Here is a 16,830-nt window from a genome sequence, read left to right on the forward strand (position 1 = left end):
AATGCATCCAGTGAATCTGCCTCCACTGCCTTCTGAGGCAGAGAATTCCACAAATTCACAACTCTCTATGTGAAAAATATTTTCCTCATCTCAGTTCTAAATGGCCTAATCCTTATTCTTAAACTGTGGCCCCTGGTTCTGGACTCCCACAACATTGGGAACATGTTTCCTGCATCTAGCGTGTCCGATCACTTAATAATTTTATTTGTTTCTATAAGATCCCCTCTCATCCTTTTAAATTCTAGTGAATACAAGCCCGGTCGCTCCATTCTTTCATCATATGACAGTCCCACCATCCCGGGAGTTAACCTCGTAAACCAACGCTGCACTCCCTCAATAGCACAAATGTCCTTCCTCAAATGAGGAGAACAAAACTGCACACAATACTCCAGGTGTGGTCTCACCAGGCCCTGTACAACTGCAGAAGGACCTCTTTGCTCCAATACTCAACTCTCGTTATGAAGGCAAAAACATGCCATTAGCTTTCTTCACTGCTGCACCTGCATGATTACTTTCAGTGACTGATGTACAAGGATACCTAGGTCTCATTGAATTTCCCCTTTTCCTAACCTGATACCATTCAGATAATAATCTGCCTTCCTATTCTTGCCACCAAAGTGGATCACCTCACCTGTATCCACATGATACTGCATCTGCCATGCATCTGTCCCCTCACCCAACCTGTCCAAGTCACCCTGCATCCTCTTCACAGTTCACACTGCCACCCAGCTTTGAGTCATCTGTAAATTGCTAATGTTACCTTTAATCTCTTCATCTAAATCATTAATGTATATTGTAAATAGCTGCGGTCCCAGCACCGAGCCTTGCGGCACCCCACGAGTCACTACCTGCCATTCTGAAAGGGACCCGTTAATCCCTACTCTTTGTTTCCTGTCTGCCAACCAATTTTCTATCCATGTCAATGCCTACCCCCAATATCATGTGCTCTAATTTTGCCCACTAATCTCCTGTGTGGGACCTTATCAAATGCTTTCTAAAGTCCAGGTACACGACATCCACTGGCTCTCCCTTGTCCATTTTACTTGTTACATCCTCAAAAAATTCCAGAAGATTTATCAAGCATGATTTCCCCTTCGTAAATCCATGCTGTCTTGGACCGATCTGGTTACTGCTATCGAAATGCACCGCTATTACATCTTTGAGAATCAACTCCAGCATCTACCCCACCACCGATGTAAGGCTAAATGGTCTATAATTCCCTACTTTCTCTCTCCCTCCTTTCTTAAAAAGTGGGATAACATTAGCTACCCTCCAATCCATAGGAACTGAGCCAGAATCTATAGAACATTGGAAAATGATCACCAATGCATTCACGATTTCTAGAGCCACCTCCTTGAGTACCTTGGGATGCAGACCACCAGGCCCTGGGGAATTATCAGTCTTCAGTCCCATCAGACTACCCAACACCATTTCCTGACTAATGTGAATTTCCTTTAGTTCCTTCATCACCCTAGGTCCTCTCTCCCCTAATACATCTGGGAGATTGTTTGCGTCTTCCTTAGTGAAGACAGAACCAAAGTACTTCCTCAACCCGTCTGCCACTTCCTTGTTCCCCATAATAAATTCACCTGTTTCTGTCTTCAAGGGTTCCACATTTGTCTTAACTCAATGGATAAACTAAATCTTGCAAGATCACTGCATGACTTTGTTGAGAAACCCAAGTAGCAGTGTACATTTACTGTATAACATGCATCACATGAAAGAAAGGAAGAGAAAACGCTAGTTTCTGTAAAGAAAAATCCCAGCAACGGTGGCACTCTTCGCCAAGTCAGAGGTTGCAGGTTCAAGCCTCCCTCCAGAGACTTGAGCACAAAATGTCAAGCACTGAGTGACTGCCACATATTCAGAGGTGCCTCTGTGGATGTGGCTTGAAACCAAGGTCACATCTACTTCCTCACATCAACACAATAGCTTGAATGGCTTTAATTCCCAGGATAGCAGCAGAGTTTCCCCCAGTATTCTGGCCAATATTTCTCAATCAATCAATGTTTCCAAAAACAAGTTTTTTTAGTCATTGTCCTGTTACTGTTTATGGACGTTTCTTCTGTGTAAATTGACTCCTACATTGCATGGGTGACCACACTTCAAGAAGTGCTTCATTATCTTGAAAACAAGCCAGGTTCACAAGCAGGGAGAACTGTGAGGTACAGGTCCAATGAAGAATCCTTCTTGCAGAGGCACAAAGACTCAGACAAACACACACAAAAAAAACACAATTAGAAATGAACTAAATTTCACGTTTAGGGTTTGGGATGTCCTGAGAGGGACATGAAAGGCGCTTCATAAACACAAGAAAAATGGTTTCAATTCAATCACTGCTCACGCTCGGAGCAAATATGGCATCTCACCTACTGGTTCTTCAATATTAATGATGACGTTTTGCCTTGATGTCTCAAATGTCTTCCTATTAACAGCAGTAACCTAAACAAATGATAAACAGAATTAATTTCAGATTTTATGCATGTACATCAATTATTTTTTAGTCAATTCACAACACATGAAATACACATTACCAGTTTTTCTCCTTTAGTTGAATGTTTTCTGAAATCAGTGGGGTTTTTTTGCAGACAAAAAGATGCCGTTAGGCAAATCCATTTGGCAGCACAGTGACGAAGCTGGAGGTGTTGCTGCCTCACAGCGTCAGAGACACGGGTTTGATCCTGATCTCAGGTGCTGTCTTGTGTGGAGTTTGCACATTTTCCCTGTGACTGTGGTGTGAGTTTCCTCCAGGTGCTCCAGTCTCCTCCCACATCTCAAAGACATAGGGGATTGTAGGTTAGTTGGCCTCTATAAATTGCCCTCACAAGTAGGGAGTGGGTCCGAATGTGGGATAACATAGAACTAGTGGGAACGGGTGAGCAATGATCGGCATGTACTCAGTGGGCTGAAGGGCCTGTTTACATGCTGTATCTTTCATTCAATAAATTAAAAACGAAGTTACATTTATCAACAATTTTTTTCTATCAATATACATTTTGATTTTGTGACCAATCAACATCTAGCTAAACGAATCAGCTAAAAAGTATTTATTTCAACAAGTTAAAAAGGTGAAAATCGATTTTTAACTTTTTAGAGGTGCCAGTTTGTCTTAGTCATGCATAACGTCACAAAAAAAAGCACTGCCTTAAATATAAATTATTGGGAAATGATATTGGTATGTGAAAATGAATGGATTTTTCTCTTGCATTAATTATAAGCAAGAAACATTAAAAAAATAAGTTAGATTGAGAATAGTGCAATATTGTTGTCAGTGCAAATAAACGTGTTACAGGGCACAATAATAGTGAGCTAGAATCATAAATCCAATATTGATTATAAGGTTGAACACGCACGCGCTCAGTCCGCCTTGGCATACCTGATCTTCCGGTTGTCAAATATTTCAACTCCTCTTCTCACTCACATACTGACCTCTCTGTCCTGGGCCTCCTCCACTATCAGAGTGAGGCCACACGCAAATTGGAGGAACAGCACCTCATATTTTGCTTGGGCAGCTTACAACCCAGCCGTATAAACATTGGTTTCTTTAATTTCAAGTAACTCCTGCATTCCCTACCCCCTCCTCCCCCACCCTAGTCGTTCTATCAGTTCCACTGGTTGCATCCTCTTGTTATCACACCTTCCCAGCCACCATTGAGCCACCCTTGTGGTCATCTGTTGCCGGTCCTGATTGTTTCTGGCCTTTTCCAGCTTCCAGTTTAACCCCCACCCACAACTCTACTTTCAGTCTGAAGAAGGGTTTCCACCCAAAATGTCACCTATTCTTTTTCTCCAGAGATGCTGCCTGACCCACTGAGTTACTCCAGCATTTTGTGTCTAGCTTTGATTATAAATAAAACACATTGCGGTGTGAATATTTTTCCAACGAGAGTATACAGTGATATTATCAATATATTGAAGTACAGTCAATTGAACAGAGAGAAAACTTTATACTTCAATTATTTTCTGTCCGACATCTTTCATGGTTGGTGTTCCATAAAGAATTCCGTCATGGTATGCAGTCCGCTGTATAAAACGAAGCCAGCGAGGGCGGTCAGGGTGGTCGTGGAGGTTGGTGTTGAAAGTGATGGGGATACTGGTGATTATACCTAAAGTGGAGAGCAGAGGTGAAATAAAAAGGGAATGGCAGTTTTACATTAAACAAGTAAAACACAAAGAGCTGGAGTAACTCAGCGGGTCAGTCTAAAGAAGGGTCCCAATCTGAAACGTTGCCTGTCTATTCCCTCCACAGAAGCTGCCTGACCCGCTGAGTTACCCACTTTGTGTCTTACTCAAGATTCCAGCATTTGCTTTCCCTTGTGTTTTGCCTTAAAAGGATTGGATCAGCCTTGAAAATTCATTCACCTGCAAAGTTAGTTCTGTTTCTCTCTGCCGTGTTTCTGTTTGGCCTGCTGAGCTTTCCAGAAATTTCAGTTTTTATTTATGATTAATGAGATTTACTTCTCTTCCAGAATAATAACTGTAAAATGTCTATTGTGTTCATGGAATGAACAGCAAGTAAACAGGATAAAAACACAAAGCACTGGAGGAACTGTCGGTGCCCTATATGTGGCGACCCTTTGCATACTTGTGTATTGTGTGCAAAGCCAAGTATTTCACTGCACCCAAGTACATGCAACAATAAAGTATCAATCAATACAAAGTATCAATCAATCAACTTAGTGAGTGAGATCGAATCTGTGGAGGGAATGAACAGATAACGTTTTGGCCCTACTTCAAAGTCAAAAAACATCACCTGCCCATTCCCTCCACAGGGGCTGCCTGACTCATTGAGTTCCTCCAGTGCTTAGTGTTTTGCTCAAGATTGCAGCATCTGCAGTTCCTTATGTCTCCTAGTAAACAGGCTATATGTCCCAACTGGCCCATGCTAAGATATACACTCCACATGAGCTTCATCCCGCATCTCTTCATACACCTCCAACAATCCCCGTGCACTATCACTGTCCGACACACTAGGAACAATCTACAATTTACTGGAGCCAATTAACGGACAAACCTGTACATCTTTGGAGTGTGGGAGGAAACCAAAGTACCTGGAGAAAACCTACGTAGTCAAACGGAGAAGGTACAAACTCCATACAGACAGCACCCGTAGTCCTTCTCTCCTGAGATGCTGCCTGACCCGCTGAGTTACTCTAACATTTTGTGGCACCCGTAGTCAGGATGAGCGCAGTACGGTAACAACACTACCGCTGCCCCACTGTACTGCCCAATGAATTCATTTGAGTTTTTCCAAAAGGCCTTATGAACTTGGGATTTTCCGATTGTTTCCACTCCCTCTAACTGCCTACATTAATTTAGGTTTGAGCTAAGTTTCACGACCCGTCTCTGGTTCCCTCCCAGGGAATGCTACTGTGAATAACCACACAAGTATATTTACTCTGGGGAACAGAATGTTCATTACATTTTATTCTAAAGATATGATTTACTCCAATGTTTAACTATTTGGAACTAACCTGAGAACATAATTAGCCCATAAGGCTGTGAAATGATAGGCGCAAATTCATGGGAGATTTTATTCTAAAAAATAAGCACAGAAACCCTAGATGTATTTTTTCAAAATTGAAAATATGAATAAAAATATTATATTAGTATCATATTACCATTTTCCATGGCTCGATCCTTTTCAAAATATAATTCTTTAATTCTCAATTGATCTAGACTACCACACATAGAGGATGATTGAGACTGTAGCTATTAGCATTGGCATTTGGCATTTCCAGCCAGATACAACTTCATTTACGAGGCTTTCTGTCTGTCTGGCTGGCAGTATAGCATTCCTGTTTTGGAGAGTACTCCGTGCATGCCTTCACCACTGCATCATTAATGCCCTCTTCCCAAAGTTAGAAACAGATGTATTTCAGGAAAATATTTGCTCTATAATTAAGGTCAGATAGGGTTTACAATCCCAAAGAGACTTTGCAAACCAGTTTTGATATTGCTCCGAATTGTATTCTCATTGCACGCTACCTTGCTTGACGGTTAGGTTGTGTCTTCTTTGGCATTTATGTGGACACGGAGAGTCGTACAGCACCAAAACAGGCCCTTCGGCCCACCATGTTCATGCCAACAAAGTTGGCAAATTGGGCGGGTCCCCATTGGTCCTCATTTGACCCTTCCAATCCGCATATCTGTCCAAATGTCTTTTGAAAGTCACAATCGTATCTACTTCTATCGGTTCCTCTGGCAGCTCATTCCAGTTGTGGACTACCCTCTGGGTTGGAAGGTCTCTCTTAAACTTCTCTACTCTCACCTCAAGCCTACGCCCTCTAGTTTTAGAATCCTCTACCGCAGGAAAAAGACTGTGAGTGTTCACTTTACCCATGCCCCTCATGGACTTGTACACTTCAATAATATCAACCCTCGGCCTTCTACGCTCAAAGGAAAAAAGTTCCAGCCTTTTCAACCTCTCCCGATAACAAGCTTGCAATCCCAAAATGATTGTGGTAACTGAATATAGTTGATTCGGCATCAGCGCAAAAGAGGGACCACCATATTAATGCTAAAGTGGGTGTGTAAATAGATAGTAAGATTGGTTTCCTCACCACTTGCTTCTTGGAACGAACGAAACCCTGCTTGAAAGAAGTCCCTCTCTAGTACATGTATAAAAAAGACTTCTGCCATGGCATTCACATTCGGATCAGCAAATGTGGAACATATCGTGGTCAGGAACACTGCAAAGCAAAATATATAATGTAAATAAATGCAACAAACACACGTTTTGCAAATTATTTTTGAGTGATCTGCAATCGTTATTTTTATTTGAAATTGCTATAAACTTTAATTTGTGTTAATAAAATTGTCGGCGACTGTGCTGGAAAACTTGTAATGAAGAGATTATTGTAATACTAATAATACTAATAATTGACTTCTTTCTGGAGATCTGTCCTGGACCCACAGGTGACATGGTGGCACAGCTGTAGAAGTGTTGCCTTACAGCACCAGAGACCCGAGTTCGATCCTAACTACGGGCACTGTCTGTATGGAGTTTATACGTTCTCCATGTGAACATGTGGGTTTTCACTGGGTGTTCAAGTTTCCTCCTACACTCCAAAGATGTCGTGATTTGTAGATTAATCAGTTTCTGTAAATTGTAAATTGCTCATAGTGTGTAAAATACTACTCATGTACAGTGTTTGCTGGTCGGCGTGGACTTGGTGCCGAAAGGGCATGGAAAAGGCCTGTTTCCAAGCCATATCTCTAAAGTCCAAAGTCTAAAGTGCATTGATGCAACCATAAAGAAAGCCCATCGTTGCCTCTACTTTCTTAGAAGATTGAGGCGATTCAGTATGTTGACAAATACTCTCTTGTTTGAAATTCTACAGGTGTACAGTAGAGAGGATATTGACTGGTCACATCGCGGCACGATTCATCAACTCGATTGCCCAGGAATGAAGGCGAATACAAAAAGTAGTGGATTCTGCCCAGTCCATCATGCGTACTGACTTCCCCCCCATTGAATGAATCTACAGGACGAGCTGCCTCAAAATGGCCGCCATCAAGGACCCACACCACCCTGGCTTCACTCTCATTTCCCTCCTGCCATCAGGAAGAAGGTATGGGAGTCTGAAAACTGTTACAGGGCAGCTTCTTCCCTGAAACCATCAGGCTATTAAATACGGCAACCTCCAAATAGGCTCCAAACTATATCGACTTGGGGACATTATTTTTGACCTTGCACAACTATTGTCTATTTATTTGTCTGTTTTTTATTACACACACTGAACAATTTTTGTTTATTATGGGTTTTACAGAGTAATACGTTTACATATCTGTTGTGCTGGGATAACAGTGTGGACTCGGTGGGCCGAAGGGCCTATTTCCACCCTGTATCTCTAAAAGCTAAAAATAAAACTAAAAACATCAGTTCATGCTGGGATCTTTCTCAAAAAAGGTCTGAAGAAAGTCCTGATCCAAAATGTCATCTGTCTATTCCCTCCACAGGTGCTTAAGGAGAGAGGGGAAAGATTTAAGAGGAAACTGAAGGGCACAGAGGGTGTGGGTATATGGAATGAGCTCTCAGAGGGGATAGTAGAGGCTGGTATTATAACACCATTAAAAGACATTTGGACTGGTACATGGATAGGAAAGGTTTAGAGGGATATAGGACAAACGCGGGCAGGTAGCACTATTGTGGATGGGGCACTTTGGTCGGCATGGGCAAGTTGGGCTGAAGGGCCTGTTTCCATGCAGTGTTACTCCATGACTCTATGCGTCCTGACCTTCTGGAGTTTCTCCAGCACCATGTGTTTTGTTCAAGATCCCAGCATCTGCAGGTTCTTATGGATGGATTCTTGGATCTTTCACGATTGGCATTCAAAGCCATGGGAAAGGCACAATTAATTCACACAAGGTTGAGTGTTTGAGTTGACACTACACAAGGTGGCAGTTTAAATTTGCAAGTTAACGTTAAACAAAAGAAGCATCAGAGAGGCATGTGAGGAAAGGGAGTTACAACAACTTCTGCCACTCTTGTGGGAAGTTTATTTTGATTTTGTTCAATGCTCTTGCATATTGTCATTAATGATGTTATAATAACAGCACAAATAAAAATGATTGAGGTGATAATGTAAAGTTTAATTGGACAATAAACACAAGAGCAGGAACCTCTTTTTTCCCCCCCGAGGTGAAGCTTTGTAGGAAGAAGACAGTATAATTTGATTTTGATTTCTTTTCGGTTTAGCTGTCCATGTGCGATCATATTTTAAATCATTTCAATATATTGGGCTGCGCGCTTCGGGAAAGAGATTAACTGTTTACAGAACTCCAGATGCTGGAATCATGAGCAAAACACAACGTGCTGGAGGAACTCAGAGGGTCAGTTGGCATCTGTGGAAGGAATGGACAAATGACATTTCAGGTTGGGACCCTTCAAACTAATTCAGTATATAAAATTATGTGGTATATAAAATTATGAGAGGCATAAAGAGGATAGACAGTCAGGGTGGAAATGCCAAAGACTAGGGGGCATAGCTGGAAGGTGATAACTTTAAGCTTTAAGGGCATAGCCTTAAGGCTACTGCTTAAAGATGTATGGGGCGAGATTTTTTTTTACATATGTGGCACGGTGGTGCAGCAGTAGATTTACTGCCTCAAAGCGCCAGAGATCCGGATTCGATTCTAACTACGGGTGCTGTCTGTATGGAGTTTGTATGTTTTCCCCGTGACCGCGCCAGTTTTCCATGGGTGCCCCGGTTTCTTCCCATGCTCCAAAGACTTTGATAAAGATTGTAAATTGTCCCTACTTTGTCGGATAATGTTGGTGTGCTGGGATCGCTGGGCCAAAGGGTCAGTTTCCACATTGTATCTCCAAACTAAACAGGCCCTTTAGCCCACCGAGTGTACACCGACCAACTACCCCCCGTACACAAGCACAATTTTACACATTAGGAATAATTTACGGAAGCCGAATATTATACGTCTTTGGAGTATGGGAGGAAACCGGATCACCCGGAGGAAACGCATGTGGTCACAGGGAGAATGGACAACCTCCGTATAGAAAGCACCCGCGGTCAGGATGGAACCCGGGTCTCAGGCATTGTAAGGCAGCAACTCTACCGCTGCACCACTATGCCACCCTTGCCAACTGAGCTCCTTCTCAAGATACACTAATGGGGCAAAGAAAGCTGGGGCTGCTCTTCCTGCCAATACAGAACCTTTAAATCTCACAAAAATGTTTACTTTTTAAGACCCTAAATGGTATATATGTACCTCCTCTACTACACTCCTTTCCCTTTTTTGGTTGCCATAATGTACAATCTTAGCATTCCAAAATAATTTGTTATTTTAGTTTGAAAATCAGCTAAAGGTATGAAATCTGTTGAGCACTGCATTGCTATTTCATCTGCTGGTTTTGTTTAGTTTAGTTTAGTTTAGAGATACAGCACGGAAACAGGCCCTTCGGCCCACCAGGTCCGCACCGATCAGCGATCCCCACACATTAACACTATCCTACACACACTAAGAACAAGTTACATTTAAACCAAGCCAATTAACCGAAAAACGTGTACATCTTTGGAGCATGGGAGGAAACCGAAGATCTCGGAGAAAACTCACCCAGTCACATGGAGAACGTAAAAACTCCATACAGACAGCACCCGTAGTCGGAATCGAACCTGGGTCTCCGGCGCTGCAAGCGCTGTAAAGCAGGAACTCTACCACTGTGCCACCGTGCCGTACCAAACACCACCGTTTATTTTGTATAGATTTCTAGTTCATTGTAAATGTAGACTATGCTATCAAATGTACTGTTATTTAACATAAACTATAATATCTACTTGGTCTCTCTTGATGTGTCAGAAATAAATGAAATAGCTGTTTTGCCAGAATAACATGCTGCACTGCAATCATGTCTCAGGAGCATAATAGCCATCAATCCCTTGGGCCTAATCCGTCATTAAATAAAATCGTGGCCAATCTGATCGTAATCTTAACTTCACATTCCCATCTGCTTCCAGTAACCTCTCATTGACCAGTGAGATATTTTTAATCTTAAAACAAATATGTTGTTACAAATGTGTTGTAAGGTCCTGAGGGGTTCTGGGAGGGTGGATGTGAAGAGGTTATCGACAATAGACAATAGACAATAGGAGTAGGCCATTCGGCCCTTCGAGCCAGCACCGCCATTCAATGTGATCATGGCTGATCATTCTCAATCAGTACCTCGTTCCTGCCTTCTCCCCATACCCCCTGATTCTGCTATCCTTAAGAGCTCTATCTAGCTCTCTCTTGAATGCATTCAGAGAATTGGCCTCCACTGCCTTCTGAGGCAGAGAATTCCATAGATTCACAACTCTCTGACTGAAAAGGATTTTCCTCATCTCCATTCTAAATGGCCTACCCCTTATTCTTAAACTGTGGCCCCTTGTTCTGGACTCCCCCAACATTGGGAACATGTTTCCTGCCTCTAACGTGTCCAACCCCTTAATAATCTTATACCTTTCGATAAGATCCCCTCTCATCCTTCTAAATTCCAGTGCATACAAGTCTAGTTGCTCCAGTCTTTCAACATATGACAGTCCCGCCATTCCGGGAATTAACCTAGTAAACCTACGCTGCACGCCCTCAATAGCAAGAATAGGTTGATTCCTCTTTTTAGTTTTAATTTTAGTGGTACAGCGCGGAAACATGCACCTCGGCCCACCAAGTCCGTGCCAACCAAAAGTCCCCGTACGCTAACACTATCCTACACACTAGGTGCGATTTACAATTATACCAAGCCAATTAGCCTACTAACCTGAAGTTTTGGAGTGTGGGAGGAAACTGGAGCTCCCAAAAAACCCCACACAGGTCACGGGGAGAACGTACAAACTCCGTATAGACAGCACCCGTAGTCAGAATTGAACGCAGGTCCCTGGTGTTGTAAGGCAGCAACTCTACCGCTGTGCCACCGTGCCACCCCTTGTGGGTGAGGGAGGTCATTGAGGTCCTTGGACCTTTCCTCTGTAACATCAGAATGTTACAACTCCACATTCTGCATGCTGGTCCCTTTTCTTTTTCCACTAGTGTTGCACTTGTGTATGGCTTGATGGTACTCAGGTATCGTATGATTTTCGAGGTGTCGGATGTAGGAGGGAAGAGATTGGACAAAGGGGGGGATAGGATAGAAGTGAGGTATGGTTCAGTGGGGCAGGCAGGAGCAGAGAAGCAATGGGTCTGCCAGGGTCTCCCCATCCTTATTCTCCAGAGATGCTGCCTGAGCTGTTGAGTTACTCCAGCACTTTGTGTCTATCTGCAGGTCTTTATTTCTGCACAATATGACTTGGTTGGACTGAATAGCACACAAACAAAAGCTTTTCACTATATCTCGGTACACATGACAATAATAAGCCAATACCAATACCAGCACCAGAATATGGGACTTAGGGATATAATTTTTTGTTTACATGGTGTCACCAATTTTCAGATAGAGATGAGGTAAAATGTTTTCTCTCAGAGGATCTCTACATTTTGAAAGAGGCCACAAAAGGTCACGGGCCAATGCCTGCAATTCAACTAAGGAAGATCTCCCTTCATGTATGTACATACCTAGCACTTCAGGTCGTTACCATCAATTCTCATGTGGTAGCCCACCACGATTGCAAACCTCATCCATTTTCCCCTGCAACCCTCAATCTCCCAATCCAAACTTTCTCACCTGCTTCAGTGTTTAGCAGGGGAAAGTTGTTTGGTGGCTTGCCATTAACAGCCTAAAGCAGTACCATTCATGTTCCAAGTCCAAGTTCCATTGAAAAGAATAGAACTACTCAATTACTCAAGAAAGAAAATTCCAACACCTTTTTTAAAAAAAGGATTAGGATACTTTGGGCTTGACCATCTATATGCACAGTGACTAGTTCATCTTTGTTGCTCCAAACTGCTTCATATTTAACTAATATGATATCTCAAACCACGAGAGACATAAAAGTCATAATTGTGTTGCAAAATTACATTATTTTTCTCTTGTAGTTTTCGCAGCCCATTTTTAAGGATTGCTGAAAATACATGTGCCACAATATTAGCAAAACAGAAATTTAGTAACAGCTGATTAAAAAAACACTTCTGGCTTTTTTTCCTATGGCACATCCTGGCCTTATGCTCACAGAGAAATCAATCAAGCTATACTTTACTCATGTTAAATACAAGAAAATAACACACCAAATGTATCTTTGACTTTGGTCTGAATTTCAGGAAAGACAATATTGAATCTCTATTGTTCAAAAATAGGATATAATGGTAGACAACATGGCAAAGATACACGTTGGTATACAAAACATACTTGCTTTTACATATACTTTCTAATATATAAATCTGTTACTTCCAGTCTTGATGGAAAATCCTGACAATGCAACACACACTTGCCTGCTGAAGCAAACATCCAAACTCTGACTCTCGCCATCTTCCTCTACAAGGTAAAGAGAAAGTGCTTGAAGTTTGACGGACAGCAGCATAAGGGTGACACACTAATAGCAGCTGCCGCATTCTAACACTCAGTGTGGCTGGCGTTCTGTCACTGTACTATTTTTGTAAGCTTTTTTTCCCCCAGCCATTTTGACAGCTATACATTTGGTAGCAAGAAGTTTGTTTCCAATTCTAGACAGTCCAAAGTGAAATTCTGGCTGTCACTGTTCCACGGTGCCTTTTCAATGGAAAGCTGTAGAGAGAGTTCCCCCCCTCCTTATCCCTTCCCCCCCCCCCCTCCCAATAATCAGTCTAAAGAACCAAAATGTCGGCTAGCCTTTTTCTCCAGAGATGCTGCCTGACCCGTTGTGTTATTCCAGCATTTTGTGTCTATTTTTGGTGTAAACCAACACCTGCAGTTCCCTTTTATTGCACACTAGACCAAGTGGACCTGTTGGGCCCAAAACTCTCCTGCATTGGTGCAGCACCCTCTCCTCCCCCCTCCCCCCTCCCCCTCCCCTCCCCACCCCACCCCACTTCCCCTTCCCCCTCAACCCTCTTCTTCCCCCCACCCTCCCTCCCTCCCCTTTACCCCCTCCCTCCTCCCTCCCTAGGAGATAGATTTAAACTTTAAAATGTGAATAACTTTAAAAATATAACACCGATTTTAATAAAAACGACTTGCTTTACCATTAAGGTGACGACGGTGAGTAAGGTGGGCCTAAAATTGTCAAGCTATCGTGTACCGTTTTGGCTGTAGTTCGATCACAAATAAACAAACAAACGAGAGTTTTAGTATATAGATATGACACTGTCTTGTGACTAGCATGGTAAATATAAATAAATGTTAATAGTGTTACAAAATGCACATTTGCAATGAATGTTGCTAATCCTCAAATCACTGAGATATTGTGATTAAAAATATTAGTGACAAAAATTCATGCCCTTTAAACTATCTCAATTGACAAGGATCTGGGTAGTATAGTACCACTGATATTATTTTTATGTTTGATGGCACAAAGAACATAGAGTAGAGAGTTTACACAAAGTCGAACTACAAACATTTTTGAGTAGCCAACAGTTTTTTACGCACTTCTGTTTTCCATTGTGACTGAAATGTTTGTTGTTGTTATCTTAATTTGCCATTTTAGATTGCAATGGTTATATAGTGATATTTTTGATAACAGATAACAGTGAAAACCATGAATGAGATCATTTTAAGATTATCTGAAAAGGGATAACGCTTCCACAAGCACTTTCTTATTAACCGCAACACATCTGTATCCAATAAATTCTGGTACAATATCGGCCCATCCTGTTACTCGTGCACATAAAAGAAAGGAATGAGCTATAAAACACGCTGTTAAATCCTCCTTTACAGCAGTAGATTCTAGGACCTATTAGCAGCATGGGACTTCACCAGCGGTGACCTGAATTTGAAAAATTAGGCCATTGTGTTCCCAAAATGGAGGGTGGTCCAATTTTAGTGTGCAATCCAAGAGCAGTAATAGCAGTGTAGAACTAATATGCATAACCTCATTAATCTACTCAAACCCTCAACAGAATTTGAGAGCTGGAATTTATTTTGTTTGAGTTTCTGCGGTGCTCCCATTATGTCTCAAAACATTCAGTGATTATCGGGAAACATCTGTTCAACCAGGCTTTGAAATAAAGGTCACAAATAGTTTCATTACCAGTCCATTTCCTGCCCAGACGCTCCCTGACCTTGTTTATGTTTAGGTTTAAGAGTATCACACATACCAAAGTACAGTGAAAAGCTTTGTTTTGCATGCTATCCAAACAGATCAGATATACCATACATAGTCCAGTTTAGTATCGAGAGACGGCGCGGAAACAGGCCCTTCGGCCCACCGAGTCCGCACCGACCAGTGATCCCCGCACATTAACACTATCCTACACACATGAAGGACAACTTACATTTATACCACGCCAATTAACCTACAACTGTACGTCTTTTGAAAGGCTGGAGCGATTGGGCTTGTATACACTGGAATTTAGAAGGATGAGGGGGGATCTTATTGAAACATATAAGATAATTAGGGGATTGGACACATTAGAGGCAGATAACATGTTCCCAATGTTGGGGGAGTCCAGAACAAGGGGCCACAGTTTAAGAATAAGGGGTAGGCCATTTAGAACGGAGATGAGGAAGAACTTTTTCAGTCAGAGGGTGGTGAAGGTGTGGAATTCTCTGCCTCAGAAGGCAGTGGAGGCCAGTTCGTTGGATGCTTTCAAGAGAGAGCTGGATAGAGCTCTTAAGGATAGCGGAGTGAGGGGGTATGGGGAGAAGGCAGGAACGGGGTACTGATTGAGAGTGATCAGCCATGATCGCATTGAATGGCGGTGCTGGCTCGAAGGGCTGAATGGCCTACTCCTGCACCTATTGTCTATTGTCTATTGTCTATTGAAATCCAAAGATCTCGGAGAAAACCCATGCAGGTCACAGGGAGAATGTACAAACACCCTACAGACAGCACCCGTAGTCAGGATCGAACTCGGGTCTCTGGTGCTGTAAGCGTGTAAGGCAGCAACTCTACCGCCGCCCTTAGATACAATAAATTCAAATTTAAGTGCTATAGGTAGACCAAAGACGAAGATACAAAATGCAGAATATAGCTCTCAGCATTGTAGTGCATTGAAGCTCATCAGATCTATGGATAAAGTCCAATATCCTCAATGAGGTGGAGTAAAATAGTATCCTTATGAAAGGACAGTAGCTTATGGAAAGAATGTTCATAAGCCTGATAACAGATGGGAAGAATCTGTTCCTGAGTCTGGTGGTGTGCGCTTTAAAGCTTGTGTACCTTCTGCTGGATGGGAGCAGGGAGTAGAAGGAATGATCGGAAAGGGACGTCTTTTATTATGGTGGCTGCTTTTCCGAGGCAGCGTGAAGTGGAGACTGTTTGCCAACCAAGCTGAGCTCTTTCCCAAACAAAGCTGTTGAGTTACACCAGCACTTTGTATTTTGCTCTGGATTCCAGTTCCTTGTGTCTCCATGGATACTCTAACACTGTGTCTTGCTTCATTCTCTGACATCATGAAGGGATATGAGTGAGCTAGCAAGCTATTCTTACCCTCATGGACCAGGAAAATATTTTGTTTGTTTCTTGAGGTGTAAACAGATTATTTATAATGTTCTGGTCCATGAAACCATTTCTTGGTCCTTAAAAATTAATTTAAAAAAATGTCGTTTCTAATTCCCTTAAATATAGCTCTTGTAATTTCATTATATTTCAATATATCTCTTCGTGATATTTGATGTACAATATCATGATATTTATATGCATGTTCTGGTCTCGGTTTCAACCTGACATCTTTAGAATGTTAGATAATGATTGCACTTTTACCTGGTTGAGGGAATTACTTTGCGTGAATGGTTGCTTTAACAATTTGACGTCACCGTTGTTGCTGAGTGTGACGGTGTCCTTCTGAACAGACCACGACCGCTTGCTGGAGGAGGGAAAACCACAGCCCATAGCATCACTTCATCTTGGCAGCTTGCTTCGAGGTCAGTAGTTAGTCCCTTTGCTTTGTTGCTGACCACAGAGTCTTTGCCAGTGGAAATTATGCGGCACCATTGCACCGCAACTTCAGGTAACATTTACACACACAACTAACTGCCTGGCTCAAATGCCCCAATTGTCTTTCACAATTTTTGAGTTATTTTCTGGAATAATTATAACTTCCAAGATGTCATGAAGCAGACCCCCAAATGTCATGGGAATATGTCCATGAACCACGACAGTGCAACCGAAAATCAGTTGCACCCCTGCCCCCCTTGAGTTCCATTTCATTAAACTGAGATGATTGGAACTGGTCCACGCAGATGTTTTCTTATGTGGTCATTAATCACACTTCCTACCCCCAACCTTTCCCTGCCTTCAGTACACAGCTGTTAAACTTTTACATTGA

General features: G+C 42.2%; 1 protein-coding gene across 1 annotated transcript in view; it reads right to left on the minus strand.

Annotated features, from left to right (window-relative positions):
* LOC144607598 (epsilon-sarcoglycan-like) overlaps positions 1-12,895 on the minus strand; it is a 37,365-nt gene extending 24,470 nt beyond the window's left edge. Inside the window, exons 1-4 of the mRNA XM_078424521.1 lie at positions 12,859-12,895; positions 6,564-6,692; positions 3,952-4,106; positions 2,370-2,442 (exon numbers count right to left, since the gene is read on the minus strand). Of these exons, the coding sequence (XP_078280647.1) occupies positions 2,370-2,442; positions 3,952-4,106; positions 6,564-6,692; positions 12,859-12,895 (394 nt within the window). The remainder of the gene's footprint in view (positions 1-2,369; positions 2,443-3,951; positions 4,107-6,563; positions 6,693-12,858) is intronic.
* Positions 12,896-16,830: the final 3,935 nt, after the last annotated feature.

The sequence above is a fragment of the Rhinoraja longicauda genome, chromosome 29 (genome assembly GCF_053455715.1).
Source record: "Rhinoraja longicauda isolate Sanriku21f chromosome 29, sRhiLon1.1, whole genome shotgun sequence".
Lineage (NCBI taxonomy): Eukaryota > Metazoa > Chordata > Chondrichthyes > Rajiformes > Arhynchobatidae > Rhinoraja > Rhinoraja longicauda.